Raw genomic sequence first — 12,841 nt, 5'->3', positions numbered from 1 at the left:
TGATTTCCGGTGGAAACACCATGAAAACCGACGAGTCGAGCTCCAGTCCGGCAAACGGCGATTCCGACAATTCCTAACCCAAAATCGTCCTTCAATACACGAAATTAAAGCTTAAATTCCTTACAATCTGTCCCCAGTAATCATAATTTCAAAAATTCAAGAAAAAATTCAGAAATTCAGAATTAAGAATGGATTAAAACTAAAACTTGGGCTGACATGAATCGAATATAATCGCACACAAAATTCATATGTACAGCTTCTAATTGATATGGTAAATATATTCTTAGCATCAAACACATCTGAATATCATTGAAATTCAAGAATCCAATTCAAGAACAAAAAGACGAACAGCGATATTCATAAACAATCCATCCCAATCGACGAAATTGGTATCAAAAGAACGGCCTCCTTACCAGCTTTGATTCCGTATCAAAATCGTCATAAACGGATCAGAAACAAGTGATCAATCGACCAAAATCATGATGAACAAACCCTAGCCCCCTTTTTTCTGAATTTTATAATATTTTTCTGTTAATTCTGAAAATAAAATTAATAAAATCTGGTATTTATATTAACAGAAAATAAATACCCCCAAAATCAAATAAGGGTGTTTTTATCCCTAAATTACAATAATTAAGCCCCAAAATAATAATTACGGGGAATAATTTTAAAAATGATAAAATACAAAATTAATGTCAAAATTTCCCAAAAATTGTGAATAATTCGAAAATACAAGAATAAAGGGTATTTGAAATACGTAAAATTTTATAAAAATAAAAATACGGATTTTGTGGGGTTTGTCGTCCTGGTGGGGTCCCGGTCCGTTGATTTTTAAAAAACCGAAACGATCCCTAAATTACCAGAGTATCCCGAAAATACGTAAAATACATTCAACCGCACATAAAATAAAATAAAACAGGTATATTAATAAAGACGCTAATAAATACGCGTCCCGACTGCAGATAAGTTCATATAATTGCAATTTAAACATATTTTAATCAATCGAAAAATTTTCTGGCCAGCACAGACGCACATATAACAACTGTAACATCTTATATCATGGTAATAATCACTTTAAATTTATAAAACATATAATATTTATTTATTTAACAGATAATATTCACATAATTTTCCCGGTTATTACAGCCTTGTTTCCCGATTTATTTTCCGATTGATTGTCGGATGTGTTCTTGGTTATTTGCTGTATATACATACGCATATATATGTTAAATATGTATGATATGTGTGTGTAGTTACTTGGTGCTACTGTGATGCTATTCTTTTTTTTTATTCCCGGCCGCCGCCATGATTTTCTCCGGCGAGGTGGCCGGCGTGCGTGTGATCCACGTGCGCGCTTTCCCGTGGTGTAGCTGTTACTGTATTACTTTTCCGATTTTATCTGTGCGTGTATTTTGTTGGATTTTAAAAATTATCTGCAATAATTTTATAGAATATTTTGGTGATATTAATTGAAATGCGTGCGAGAAATTAATAAATAATTGGTAGTATTCGTGTTGGAGACCCGAATTAATTGGGTACCGGCGGATTTTACCGCCATCCGCGATAAATTTTGGCGAGCGGATGATGGACGATGATGATGATTATCTGAGTCCTAATATTTAAAATAAATAAATATAAAAACACGAATAATAATAATTTAGTTTGGATCGGTGGTTGGGATTTAGGAAATGGATTTCAGTTGTGATATTAGTGGAATTAATTGTTGAATTGAGATGGCGAATGATGATCTGTTGTTGTGAATTGTGATTGTGGACGTCGATTGTGCAAAAGAATGTAAACCAACTTTTTGTTCAAACCAATCGGCAAATTGTCGATTGTGCTCTCCCAATAGCCACTATACACTCTTCTTTTTTCCTCGATAAATCTCTTCCAAATATTTTTTATGCAACCTGAAATTACTTACATCAGATTCGACTAAACTACACCAAATACAACTTTAACAATTATATGTATACTTTTTATGTTTTACTTAAATAACATATGGTTCCACTTCCGAATTATTATGAAGAACTAAAAGATGAGCCTCATCTCGTTCTTTTTCCGTAACTGACTTCATAGTCACACCACCGATTGGACCAGAAATTTTTTCTTCATCTTTCGGAAGACCGGCTGTACTACTACCCCCGCTATAGAACTCATTGCAAAATTCTATTGACTCTTCTTTGAGGTAACCTTCAGCTATAAAACCTTCTGGATAGAATCGGTTTCTTACATAACTCTTCAATATTTTATTGAAGCGTTCAAATGGAAACATCCATCTATAAAAAAACCGGTCCACATAATCGCAGTTCCCTTACTAGGTGGACCATAAGATGTATCATAACATCAAAAAATGACGGAGAGAATATTTTCTCTAACTCACACAGGGTCAATATCACATCTGCTTGTAATTTATTCAACTTCGACACATCTACAACTTTGTTGCACAGAGAGGTGAAGAAAAAACACAATCTTATGATACTAACCCTAACATTTTTCGGAAGCACTGAACGAATGTAAACAGGTAGTAGTTGTTGGAGAAGGATATGGCAGTCATGGGACTTTAAACCATACAACTTCAAATTAATAATCGATACACAGTTTCTTATATTTGAAGCATGTCCATATGGAAGTTTCATGTCGTACAATGATGCCAATATTGTTTATTTTTCTTTCCAGGAGAGAGTATAAGGGGCAGGAGGTAGGTATGTTCTTTTCTCACCTACTTCTGGAGCTAAATCAGGCCGTATTCCCATGTCAACCAAATCAAGACGCGAGGCAAGGTTGTCTTTACTCTTGAATTTCATGTGCAGAAGTGTCCCAATTATATTATCACACACGTTCTTTTCGATGTGCATGACATCTAAACAATGTCGAACATGGTGAAACTTCCAATATTCTAACTAAAAAAACTGACTGTTTTTTCCATGGAGACTCCACCTTTTTTGGCTTCCCCCTTCCCAAAACTGAACCTAAGTTGCTGTTGTTGCCCCAACACTTCCTCTCCGCTAAGTGGTTCAGGTGCACAACCAAATTCTTGTTCTCCATTAAAAGCTGTCCTTTGCCTCCTATATGGATAATAAAGATCTAAATACCGACGATGTCCTTGGTAGCTCATTTTTCTACTACGACTTAGATATTTAGCCACGGTCTGACCATCGCATACTGGACAGGCCCTATAACCCTTATTAACGCACCCCGATAAATTTCCATATCCCGGGAAGTCATTTATTGTCCACATCAAGATTGCCGTTAGAGTTAAAAAGGATTTGGTATGGGCATCGTACACGTTTGGTTCACCATCCTCCCATAATTTTTTTAAATCGTCGATTAGTGGCTGGAGATATATGTCAATATCATTACCAGGCTCTTGTGGGCCTGAAATTAATGTTATTAACATCATAAACTTCCTCTTCATGCATAACCATGGAGGAAGATTATACGTTACTAACATAACTGGGCAGCAGCTGTACCGATTATTTAATCCATTGTTGTGTGGATTTATACCATCGGCCGCTAATCCTAAACATATATTTCTTGACTCGCTACCAAACTCAGGCCACCTACAATCTACATTTCTCCAAGAAGGAGAATCAGAGGGGTGACGCATCTTTCCATCTTTGGATCGATTATTTGAATGCCAACTCATTAATTCAGCAGTATATGAAGATTTAAACATTCTTTTAAATCTGGGGATTATCAGAAAATACCACATAACCTTAGCTGGAACATTTACCCTTACTTGACCATCTTTCCCAACTTTCCAACGAGAGAGATGGCATTTGGGACACTTGGAAGAAGACTCGAGAACTAGACCCCTGTATAATACGCAGTCATTTGGACAAGCGTGGAATTTAATATACTCGAGTCCTAAATCAGTCAAGGTTTTCTTGGCTTCATACATATTAGACGGAAGCAGATTATCTTTCGTAAGAATTGATCCAATTGATTCAAGAAGATCAGTAAAAGCTTTATCGGAAACTCCAAACCTAGCCTTCTAATTATGTAATTTTAAGACCGACTCTAGTTTAGTACACTCACTTCCCTCAAACAGAGGTTGTTCCGCATCGGCAACAAACCTCTTAAAGTTATCTGACTCTTTATCGCAATATTCCCTACTATAGGCTCCTTTACACACGTTAAATATTTCTGAAATTGGTATGGGCTTCGAGGGAGGACAAGTACTACCAACAGATGACCTAGTACTATTATCATGGTTTTCTCCATGCCAAATCCAATCAGAATATCCTAAACTAAACCCTGATTCATAAAGATGACCTCTGATTATATTTACAGAAAACTTTTTGAAGTTAGAGCAGTGTGCACAAGGACAAGGAATTTTCTTGGGGTTTTTAGCATTTTCCTCGGCAAATATCAAGAAGTTCTCAACACCAATTTTATACTGCAGAGAATCCCTATCGGCTTTTATCCAAGACTTATCCATTTAAAACCACTTGGTATGTCACTAAAAAATTTAGTATAAGGCTTATATATTTTTTATAAGTCTAAAAATTATTTTATAAGTCTAACTTGATTTTAAGTATGACAACCACACATAGGGCAGACTATAAACAACATAAGAAAACTGAGAATTTATATTATACATAATGCATATTATACATTTTAATGTTATACATTTTATTATAATATGATATGAATCGATTCGTAATGCATTACGTAATTCATATTATACATTTAATTATAGTACTAGTACTATATATTAACTAGTCATTCAATACTTAATGTATAATCACTATATAATTAACTATAATTAATCATAGTATAATAGTCAGATCACGGATGCAGATTATCAAATTATAAATGTACTATTTTCAACTAAACACTTGCATACACAATGATTAAATTTACCACACACTTGCATACAAAATTCAGAACACGACTACATTTAAATATAACATACTAATACCAAAATAAATTCTCCTGCACATAATTGCAAACAAAACAAAACTGAGATTTCATATAATACATAATGCATATTGTACACAGCACATAAATCAACATAAGAAATGTATAAGCGTACAAAACAGAGTTGGAAAAGAAAACTCACCGAAGATCGAAAAATCAAACAGCACTAATGTCCTGGAAAAACAAATCACAACATTACAAAAAAATGAAAACCTAATTTATAAAAATAAAAAAACAAACAAAAATACAAATGTACAACCAAAAACACCCAATTACCTAAAACTTTAAATCTTTTTCTCAGATTAGGTCCTGTATACAACAAGAAGAAAAGTATTAGCAACAAGTTTAGACACTAAATTAATAAAAAAATAAGGGTTTCGAATTAGAAAAACCCCAATTTACAAAATTAGGGTTTTGAATTCCAAAATCCTCAACTTTTAAAACTGGTCTTCATGCAGAGAAGACCAGTTCGATTCAAGTAGATACAATACTTACCGAAGTAGAGAGGCTAACTGAAAGAGGCTTAACGGAGAGATTGAGAGCAGAGAGAGGTTCAGAGAGAGAGAGAGAGGTTCCAGAGACAGGTTCGAGAGAGAGAGAGGTTCGAGAGAGAGAGAGGTTCGAGAGATTGTGATGGTGAGATGATGGTCGGAGTTCAGAGAGATTGTGAGGGGAGAAAGGTTTGATCGAGAGAGAGAGGGATTCGAGAGAGAGAGAGGGATTCGAGAGAGAGAGTTTCTGTTTGTAAGTTTTTAGTTTTGATTTTTTAGTTTTTAGTTTTTTGTTTTGATTTGGTGTCTAAAGATTGATTTGGGGGGAACCAAAATTTGGTTAAGGGGGGAGAATTTTGGGATTAGGGGGGAATGTAGAACTAAAACTGAATGAAAATTTGACTAAGGGGAGAAAGAAAAGGTGGGCGTGAAATTATTATTTTTTTGGTGAATTTTAGACATTGGTTTAATTATAACCGATGTCTACAAAGAACAAAGACATCACAAAAACACGGGGTGATGTCAATACTTTTTTTAACATCAGTGGCAAAGTTAACCGATGTCTAATGTGTGATGTCTATTGACATTATTCTTGTAGTGGGAGCATGCTAGTTTTGAATATCTAGTTTATGAATGTTTACCATATTTTGTAAATGAGCTATAATCTCTGTTCCTGTCATTGTCTTATCATAAATTGCTTTAATTGTTATTCATATAGTGGTACTGCTGAGCAATTGATTGCTCACCCTTGTAGAATGTTTTATATATGTATTGCAGATGCCTAGGAGATTCTTTCGTGGTAGTCAGGGCAGAGTTCCAGTTCTTTCCGTGACAGGCTCCTCTGAGGTAGTTGTGTTGGACCAATGATGGTGTGTTGAGTTGCTGTATTAAGATAATGTGGTTCATATTATTTGTAGTAGGTTGGTTTGTAATAGCTTTAACCTGAATCATACTTAAACCTGGAAAAGGTCTTGGAGAAGGAGTTGTAGTTATATATTATTAATAATTTGGATTTTATTGTGTTTATTTTTGTTGTTGTGGTTGACGTCAACTCCTGGCCCCGGGGTTGACACCGTCACAATGCACTACAAGACAAAGATACAGATCTTTGGCAAAAGGCAATAGAATCTGAGATGGAATCGATGTATTCTAATCAGGTCTGGGAGCTCGTGGAACCACCCAAAGGTATAAAACCTATTAGATGTAAGTAAATCTACAAGAAAAAGAGGGGATCAGATAAAAGGGTGAAAGCCTGGAAATCAAGACTTGTTACGAAAGGGTATACTCAGAAAGAAGGTATCGATTATGAGGAAACCTTTTCGCCAGTGGTTATACTTAAGTCAATCTGTATTCTTTTATCTATAGCAGCTCATCTCGATTATGAGATTTGGAAAATGGATGTCAAGAAAGCTTTCCTTAATGGAAGTCTTGAAGAAACCATCTATATGCAGCAACCAGACGGATTCATTAAGGAAGGCCAAGAGCATCTTTTATGTAAGCCTAAGAGTTCTATTTATGGACTTAAACAAGATTCTAGGTATTGGAACATTCGTTTTTATTAGGCAGCCAAGTCGTATGGTTTTGATCAAAGTCCAAGCGAAGTATGTGTGTATAAGAGATGTGAGGGAAATGCAGTGGCTTTTCTGGTGTTATATGTTGATGACATTTTACTCATTGGAAACAATGTTAAGATGTTGTCTTCAATAAAGGCATGGTTGTTCAAACAATTTGAAATGAAGGATTTAAGTGAAGCAGCATACATCCCTGGGATCAAAGTTATAAGGGATTGCAAGAAAATGATGTTGGCTTTATCTCAAGAGCCCTACACAGATGATATATTAGCTCATTTTAACATGCAGGACTCCAAGAAAGGTAATTTACCTTTCAGACATGGATTTTCTCTATCAAAGAGTCAGTGCCCTTCAAAACCTTAGGAGATGAGAACATGAAGGCAGTTCCTTATGTTTCGGCATGTGGAAGCCTAATGTATGCTATGTTATGTACGAGACCTGATATCTGTTTTGTCGTGGGCATGGTTAGCCGATACCAGTCAAACCCAGGACAGGAACATTTGAGTACAGTAAAACCATTACTCAAGTACTTGTGTAGAACTTAGGAGTATATGTTAGTTTACAAGTCCTTGGTTTTGTTGCCTCTGGGATATACAAATTCAGATTTCCTGACACATAAGGATAAGAGAAAGTCCACCTCAGGATGTGTTTTTACTTTGGGAGGTGGAGCCGTAATATGGAGGAGTGTGAAGCAGAAATGCATTGCAGACTCAACCATGGAAGCCGAGAATGTGGCAGCCTCTGAGGCAGCCAAAGAGGCTATATGGTTCCGAAACTTCGTGCTGGATTTGGATGTAGTTCCTAATTTGCCATGGAAAATCATGATCTATTGTGATAATACTGGTGCTATGGTGAATACCAAGGATCCACAATCCCATAAGGTAGCAAAATGCATGGAGCGTAAGTATCACCTCATACGACAGTTCGTTAAGCGAAGAGATATTATTATGGCTGATATACCGTTAAAGGATAACCAGGCAGATCCTTTCATGAAAAGCTAACCAGCTAAGGCTTTTCAGGAGCACGTGAAAGTGATAGGAGTCAGACTCTTGGTCACATAGCTATACAGTTGGTAGTGGATTGATTGTAATAAACACTGATATACTCAAAGAATAGCTTGAGTATAAGTGGGAGATTGTTAGGGTTTATACTGAACTATTCGTTTGAAGTATATACTATTATAATAATCATTTGAGAATCTTGAATGCATGTTTCCACATTGTCTATATATTATATATTGTAGATAATATAGTATCAAATGGGATAGCAGAAGATTAGATTGTCAAGCTTCTTATATAATATAATAAAGGTTCACAGTCTAAATGGTGTTAGACAAACCACTGGAAGGGCTGAAGAGGTATTTAGAAATAGTATATCTTTACTATTGAATAATTCTTGTATACTTTATGTATATTGAACGGGATCAAAATATCAGAATAATTCTTTCTTTTATTCTGACAATAAAGAAGAATTAAGATTCTATGATATTATTATTGCTTAGATTCTTAATACGGATATAGTGATTGACATTTGTATTTAATGCAAATGCCTTGATTCATACATTAAGTAATTTATTTTAAATTTCAAATTTATTTATTGGGAAATGACATTATATATAGAGTGGGATATTGACTATAAAAGGAAACTGTGTCCGAAAAATATATTCGGGTGATGATATTCTCTTGAAAGATCATAAAGATAATTATGCTTTAGTCCTGCGGGCAAATTTGTTCTTGCACAATTATAAGGTTGAGTGGATGATCAAGGATAAAAGATATTGATTAAATTAATTGTCATAAATTAATTTATTCAATGGATATGCGATATCTTAAGCATGGTGAATTTAATAAGAAAAAAAATGGGAGCCATATTAAATAATTAATTTATGAAATTAGGAAAGGTAGTGAAAATATTAATTCTTTAGTGGATTGAATTAATATTTAATGACATTGGGCATGGCCCAGAATGTCATTGGGAGGCCTGACCTAATTGTCCATGATCCCTACTATAGCCTATAAATATTCTAATTCTCCTGAAGCTAGAAAGAGGTGAGAACATGAGAACACAAAAATGAAATAAGATCCTAGGGTTTGAGAGAGGCAGCCATTTTTCTTAAGTAACCAGCTAGGGTTTTGGACTTTCGGAGCTTTAAGGAGAGGTACACCTTGGGAGATCGAAGCCCACACTTCATCCAAGGAGAATAAGGAAATACAGTAGAAGACGTGGATTTGAATCGCTTGCGTTGTAGTGATTAAGGTTAATGTTCTGTTCGCACTTGATAATATTCATATCATAAAATACAGGGTCGAGGTCAAATTGTTCCAATATTCCCCTGGGCAAAAGGTGACCTTCGCTACATGTTGGTAGTTATTGACTACATGACGAAAAGGGCTGAAGCCAAGGCTATACGCACAATAAATCAACAAGACTACATCAAATTCATGTATGTCATCGTGATGAGGTTTGGAATCCCAATGGTCTTGGTGTCAAATAATGGGCCCCAATGCATAGGCTCAGGCTTCGAAGTGTACCCCAAAGAGCTCGGGATAAAATACAAAAGGTCGTGTGTGGCATTTCCTTAAGGAAATGGGCAGGTGGAGGTAACAAGCAGAACAATACTTCAGGGACTCGAGAAAACATTAGAAGAATCCAAAAAGACCTGGCCAGATGAACTACCCAAAGTTTTGCAGTCTTACATAACTACTTCGAGGACAGGCATCGGAGAAACCCCCTTTCGGCTAGCCTACGGTTCGGAAGCCAGGTTACCTATGGAAACTGAGTCTCCCTCTCATAGAGTCATTCACTTGGACGAAGTCTCCAACATAGAGTGCCTAAAGACTAACCTCGAACTTCTTGATGAAGTAAGGGACCAGGCGGTTTAGAAAATAGAAAGGTACAAAGAAAAGACGAGACTCAGCATTAGAAAAAAACCAAGATCAGAGAGTATGCAGTGGGAGATCTGATCCTTAGAGGACACAGAAGCTTCAGACCCAACAAATCAAGGAAAGTTGCAGCATAATTGGGAAGGACCGTATAAAGTCAAAGAAGTCCTTCGTCCGGGAACCTACAAACTGAGCTACCTAAATGACACAGAAGTCCCAAACACTTGGCACGGGGATCAACTAAGGAAATACTACCAGTAAGCAGGGAAGCTACATCTCGGAGTAATCTCCATAACAGATAAGAACTTCAAAGCCTTACTGTGTTTCAATTTTAATATTACGCTCCCGAATGTAACTACTACTGAAATTTATTGCAATAAAATGCTCTATTTTGACCTCATATGCATGTCTATTACTTAATGCTCGATTAAACATAGTCCATGCGTACTTAAAAAAATTTCTCAATTTAAAATTTTTTAACCCCAACCCGGGGTCGATTAAACACAGTCCATATGTACTTAAAAAAATTTCTCAATTTAAAATTTTTAACCCCAACCTAGGGTCGATTAAACACAGTCCATGTGTACTTTGAAAATTTTCTCAATTTAAAAATTTTAACCCCAACCCGGGGTCGATTAAATACAGTCCATGTGTACTTAGAAAATTTTCCCAATTTAAAATATTTAACCCCAACCTGGGGTCGATTAAACATAGTCCACGTGTACTTAGAAAATTTTCTCAATTTAAAACTTTTAACCCCAACTCGGGGTCGATTAAACACAGTCCACGTGAACTTTGAAATTTTTCTCAATTTATGTTTTTTACCCCATCTCGGGGTCGATTAAACACAGTCCATGTATACTTAGAAAATTTTCTCAATTTAAAATTTTTAACCCCAACCCGGGGTCGATTTAATACAGTCCATGTGTACTTAGAAAATTTTCTCAATTTAGGATTTATACCCCAACCCGGGGTCAATCAAGCATAGTCTATATGTACTTAAAAAATTCTCAATTAAAATTTTAAAACCCATCCTAAGGTTGATTGAACATAGCCCATGTGTAGTTAAAAAAAAATTCTCAATTTAAAATTTTAAACCCCAACCCGGGGTCAATCAAATGCAACCTATGTGTACTTAAAATATTTCCTAAGATTAAATTCCATACCCCAACCCAGGGTATAGTTAGGAAAATTCTTTCACCTTTTAAGTTCAAAACAAAATTAAAAAGGCAAGACAAAATATGAAATTAAGAAATCCATTAAACAAACTGTTGGGGTAAACCAACCCCGGATCAAGTCACATCTAGTACAGGAAACAAACTACATAAAATCCATAGGCTCAGTTCAGAAGTAGAAATACTAAAAGAAATTACAGGGCATAAAGGACATTTACTATTGACTCTGGTTCGGATTCTGGGGGAGGAGGAGTTTTTTCCCTTTCATGCTCTAGAGGAGGAGGTTGTTGGCACATAATTTCCTACTTCACCGGTCTTAGCATTCTCAAGACGAAGCTCTTCAGCTAAATATGGCTCCACAAAACCATCCATATTCCCTCCCAGATTCTCATCCAGATAAGCAGAAGCTATCTCCCAGCACATGGTCACATTTTCAAAGATTTTTTTTATACAGCTCTTCATAGTAGGAAGGTGTGCCACATAAGGCATTAAGGACATCCTCTTCCCGGGGCCTAGACTCGAGCTCCCTCTTCAACTCCGTATTTTGCGGGCGAAGAACACCAAGCTCCTGGATGGCATCATCTCTTGCTTTTACCACATCAGCATAGCCCTTCTTCTGCATCCCGACCTCCCTATTCTTGGCATCCTTAAAGGCCTTAAACTCGATATGGAGCTTCCTCAGGTTCTTGGCAGCATCTTTGGTAGAATCACACCTCTCCTTGTAATTACTCAGGATGGTGGCACAGCCTGAGATCCGCGCATTAGCCTGAAAAAAAAAATATAAGCACAAGCACAAATTCGCATAAGTACAAATTCAACAAAGACAGGAAAAAATTTGTCTACATTCCGTTGTGACATCCCGAACCAACCCGTCGAGGTAAGTCTCTAAATGTTCCTTGAAGTATTGTTCAAAATCTTCCGGAGCGGCATAGTTGTCAAATAATGTTTTCCGACAGTCATCAATAGTAATCTTGGCCAAAAAATTCTTTAAAATATCCATTTCCACCAGGAGCCTACTCTCCACCTCCATGGGATGAACAATAGGCCACTTCCATTGCGGAGTCCGGGAACCACTTCCTCCATCTTCAGTGTTCTTCCTCTTACGAGGATTCAACTCCCCCAATTCTTCCTCCGCTACAGCATCTCCAATCCCGGTATCAACTGTTGAAAAATTCACTAACAAGTATAGCAACATAGAGGCAAGTGTATAAAGAATTTAACAAGTTTAGGCCAAGACCACAGTTAACAAAACAAAACATGCAGGTAAACAAAATTAGTAACTGAAATAACGAAGAGAGAAAGAAAGATGTACCCGAAACCATAGCTTTCAACAGTGACTGAAATAAAGGTTTATAGATACAAAATGCCAAGAAAATAATCACAGCTGAGTCACCAGGCCTTGCTCGAAGTCCTGGCTGCCCTTGAAGAGATTATTGCCCCCTACCTGCTGCGTTTGGGATGTGCGCAATATCTCCACCAGGATAAAACAGCTCGGAGTTTATGTTAACAGCAGCAACAAAACCTCCACTTCGACCAGCACCTCAGTCGCCGGAAAATATCAGCACTTCAGGACTTATGGGAGAGAAATGCAGAGAGGTTGAAGAGAAGAGATGAGAATGTAGTGTATTGTATCCATTCAGTTTAGCCTCTATTTATAGGAGAGGAAAAATGAAACTGTCCACACACTTAATGTCTGAATTAAACTGCTCCATTAATGAAAATATCAAAACTGATCAGATTTTGAATTCATAAATGAAAAAATCAAAACTGAACAGCTTTTGAATTTAAATTATTTG

At 36.3% G+C, this 12,841-nt stretch overlaps 1 protein-coding gene across 1 annotated transcript; it reads right to left on the bottom strand.

Annotated features, from left to right (window-relative positions):
- Window positions 1-1,990: 1,990 nt before the first annotated feature.
- LOC141718520 (uncharacterized) lies at window positions 1,991-11,468 on the bottom strand. Its single transcript, XM_074520901.1, has 3 exons — window positions 11,352-11,468; window positions 2,918-3,997; window positions 1,991-2,239 (listed from the first exon to the last, which is right to left on the bottom strand). The coding sequence occupies exons 1-3, from the start codon at window positions 11,466-11,468 to the stop codon at window positions 1,991-1,993; spliced, it is 1,446 nt and encodes a 481-aa protein (XP_074377002.1).
- Between the last annotated feature and the right edge of the window lie 1,373 nt (window positions 11,469-12,841).

The sequence above is a fragment of the Apium graveolens genome, chromosome 4 (genome assembly GCF_009905375.1).
Source record: "Apium graveolens cultivar Ventura chromosome 4, ASM990537v1, whole genome shotgun sequence".
Lineage (NCBI taxonomy): Eukaryota > Viridiplantae > Streptophyta > Magnoliopsida > Apiales > Apiaceae > Apium > Apium graveolens.
This window is presented reverse-complemented; position numbering and strand designations above follow the sequence as displayed.

What these genes read in the sequence shown, in the direction of transcription:
- LOC141718520 (XM_074520901.1), bottom strand. Translation starts at nt 11,468, where the DNA reads ATGTGCTGGGAGATAGCTTCTGCTTATCTGGATGAGAATCTGGGAGGG. An exon ending in AGAATGCTAAGACCGGTGAA is followed by an intron (nt 3,998 to 11,351) that starts GTAGGAAATTAT and finishes TTACATAATTAG; the next exon opens with AAGGCTAGGTTTGGAGTTTC. An exon ending in GAGTCTCCATGGAAAAAACA is followed by an intron (nt 2,240 to 2,917) that starts GTCAGTTTTTTT and finishes AAAATATTGAAG; the next exon opens with AGTTATGTAAGAAACCGATT.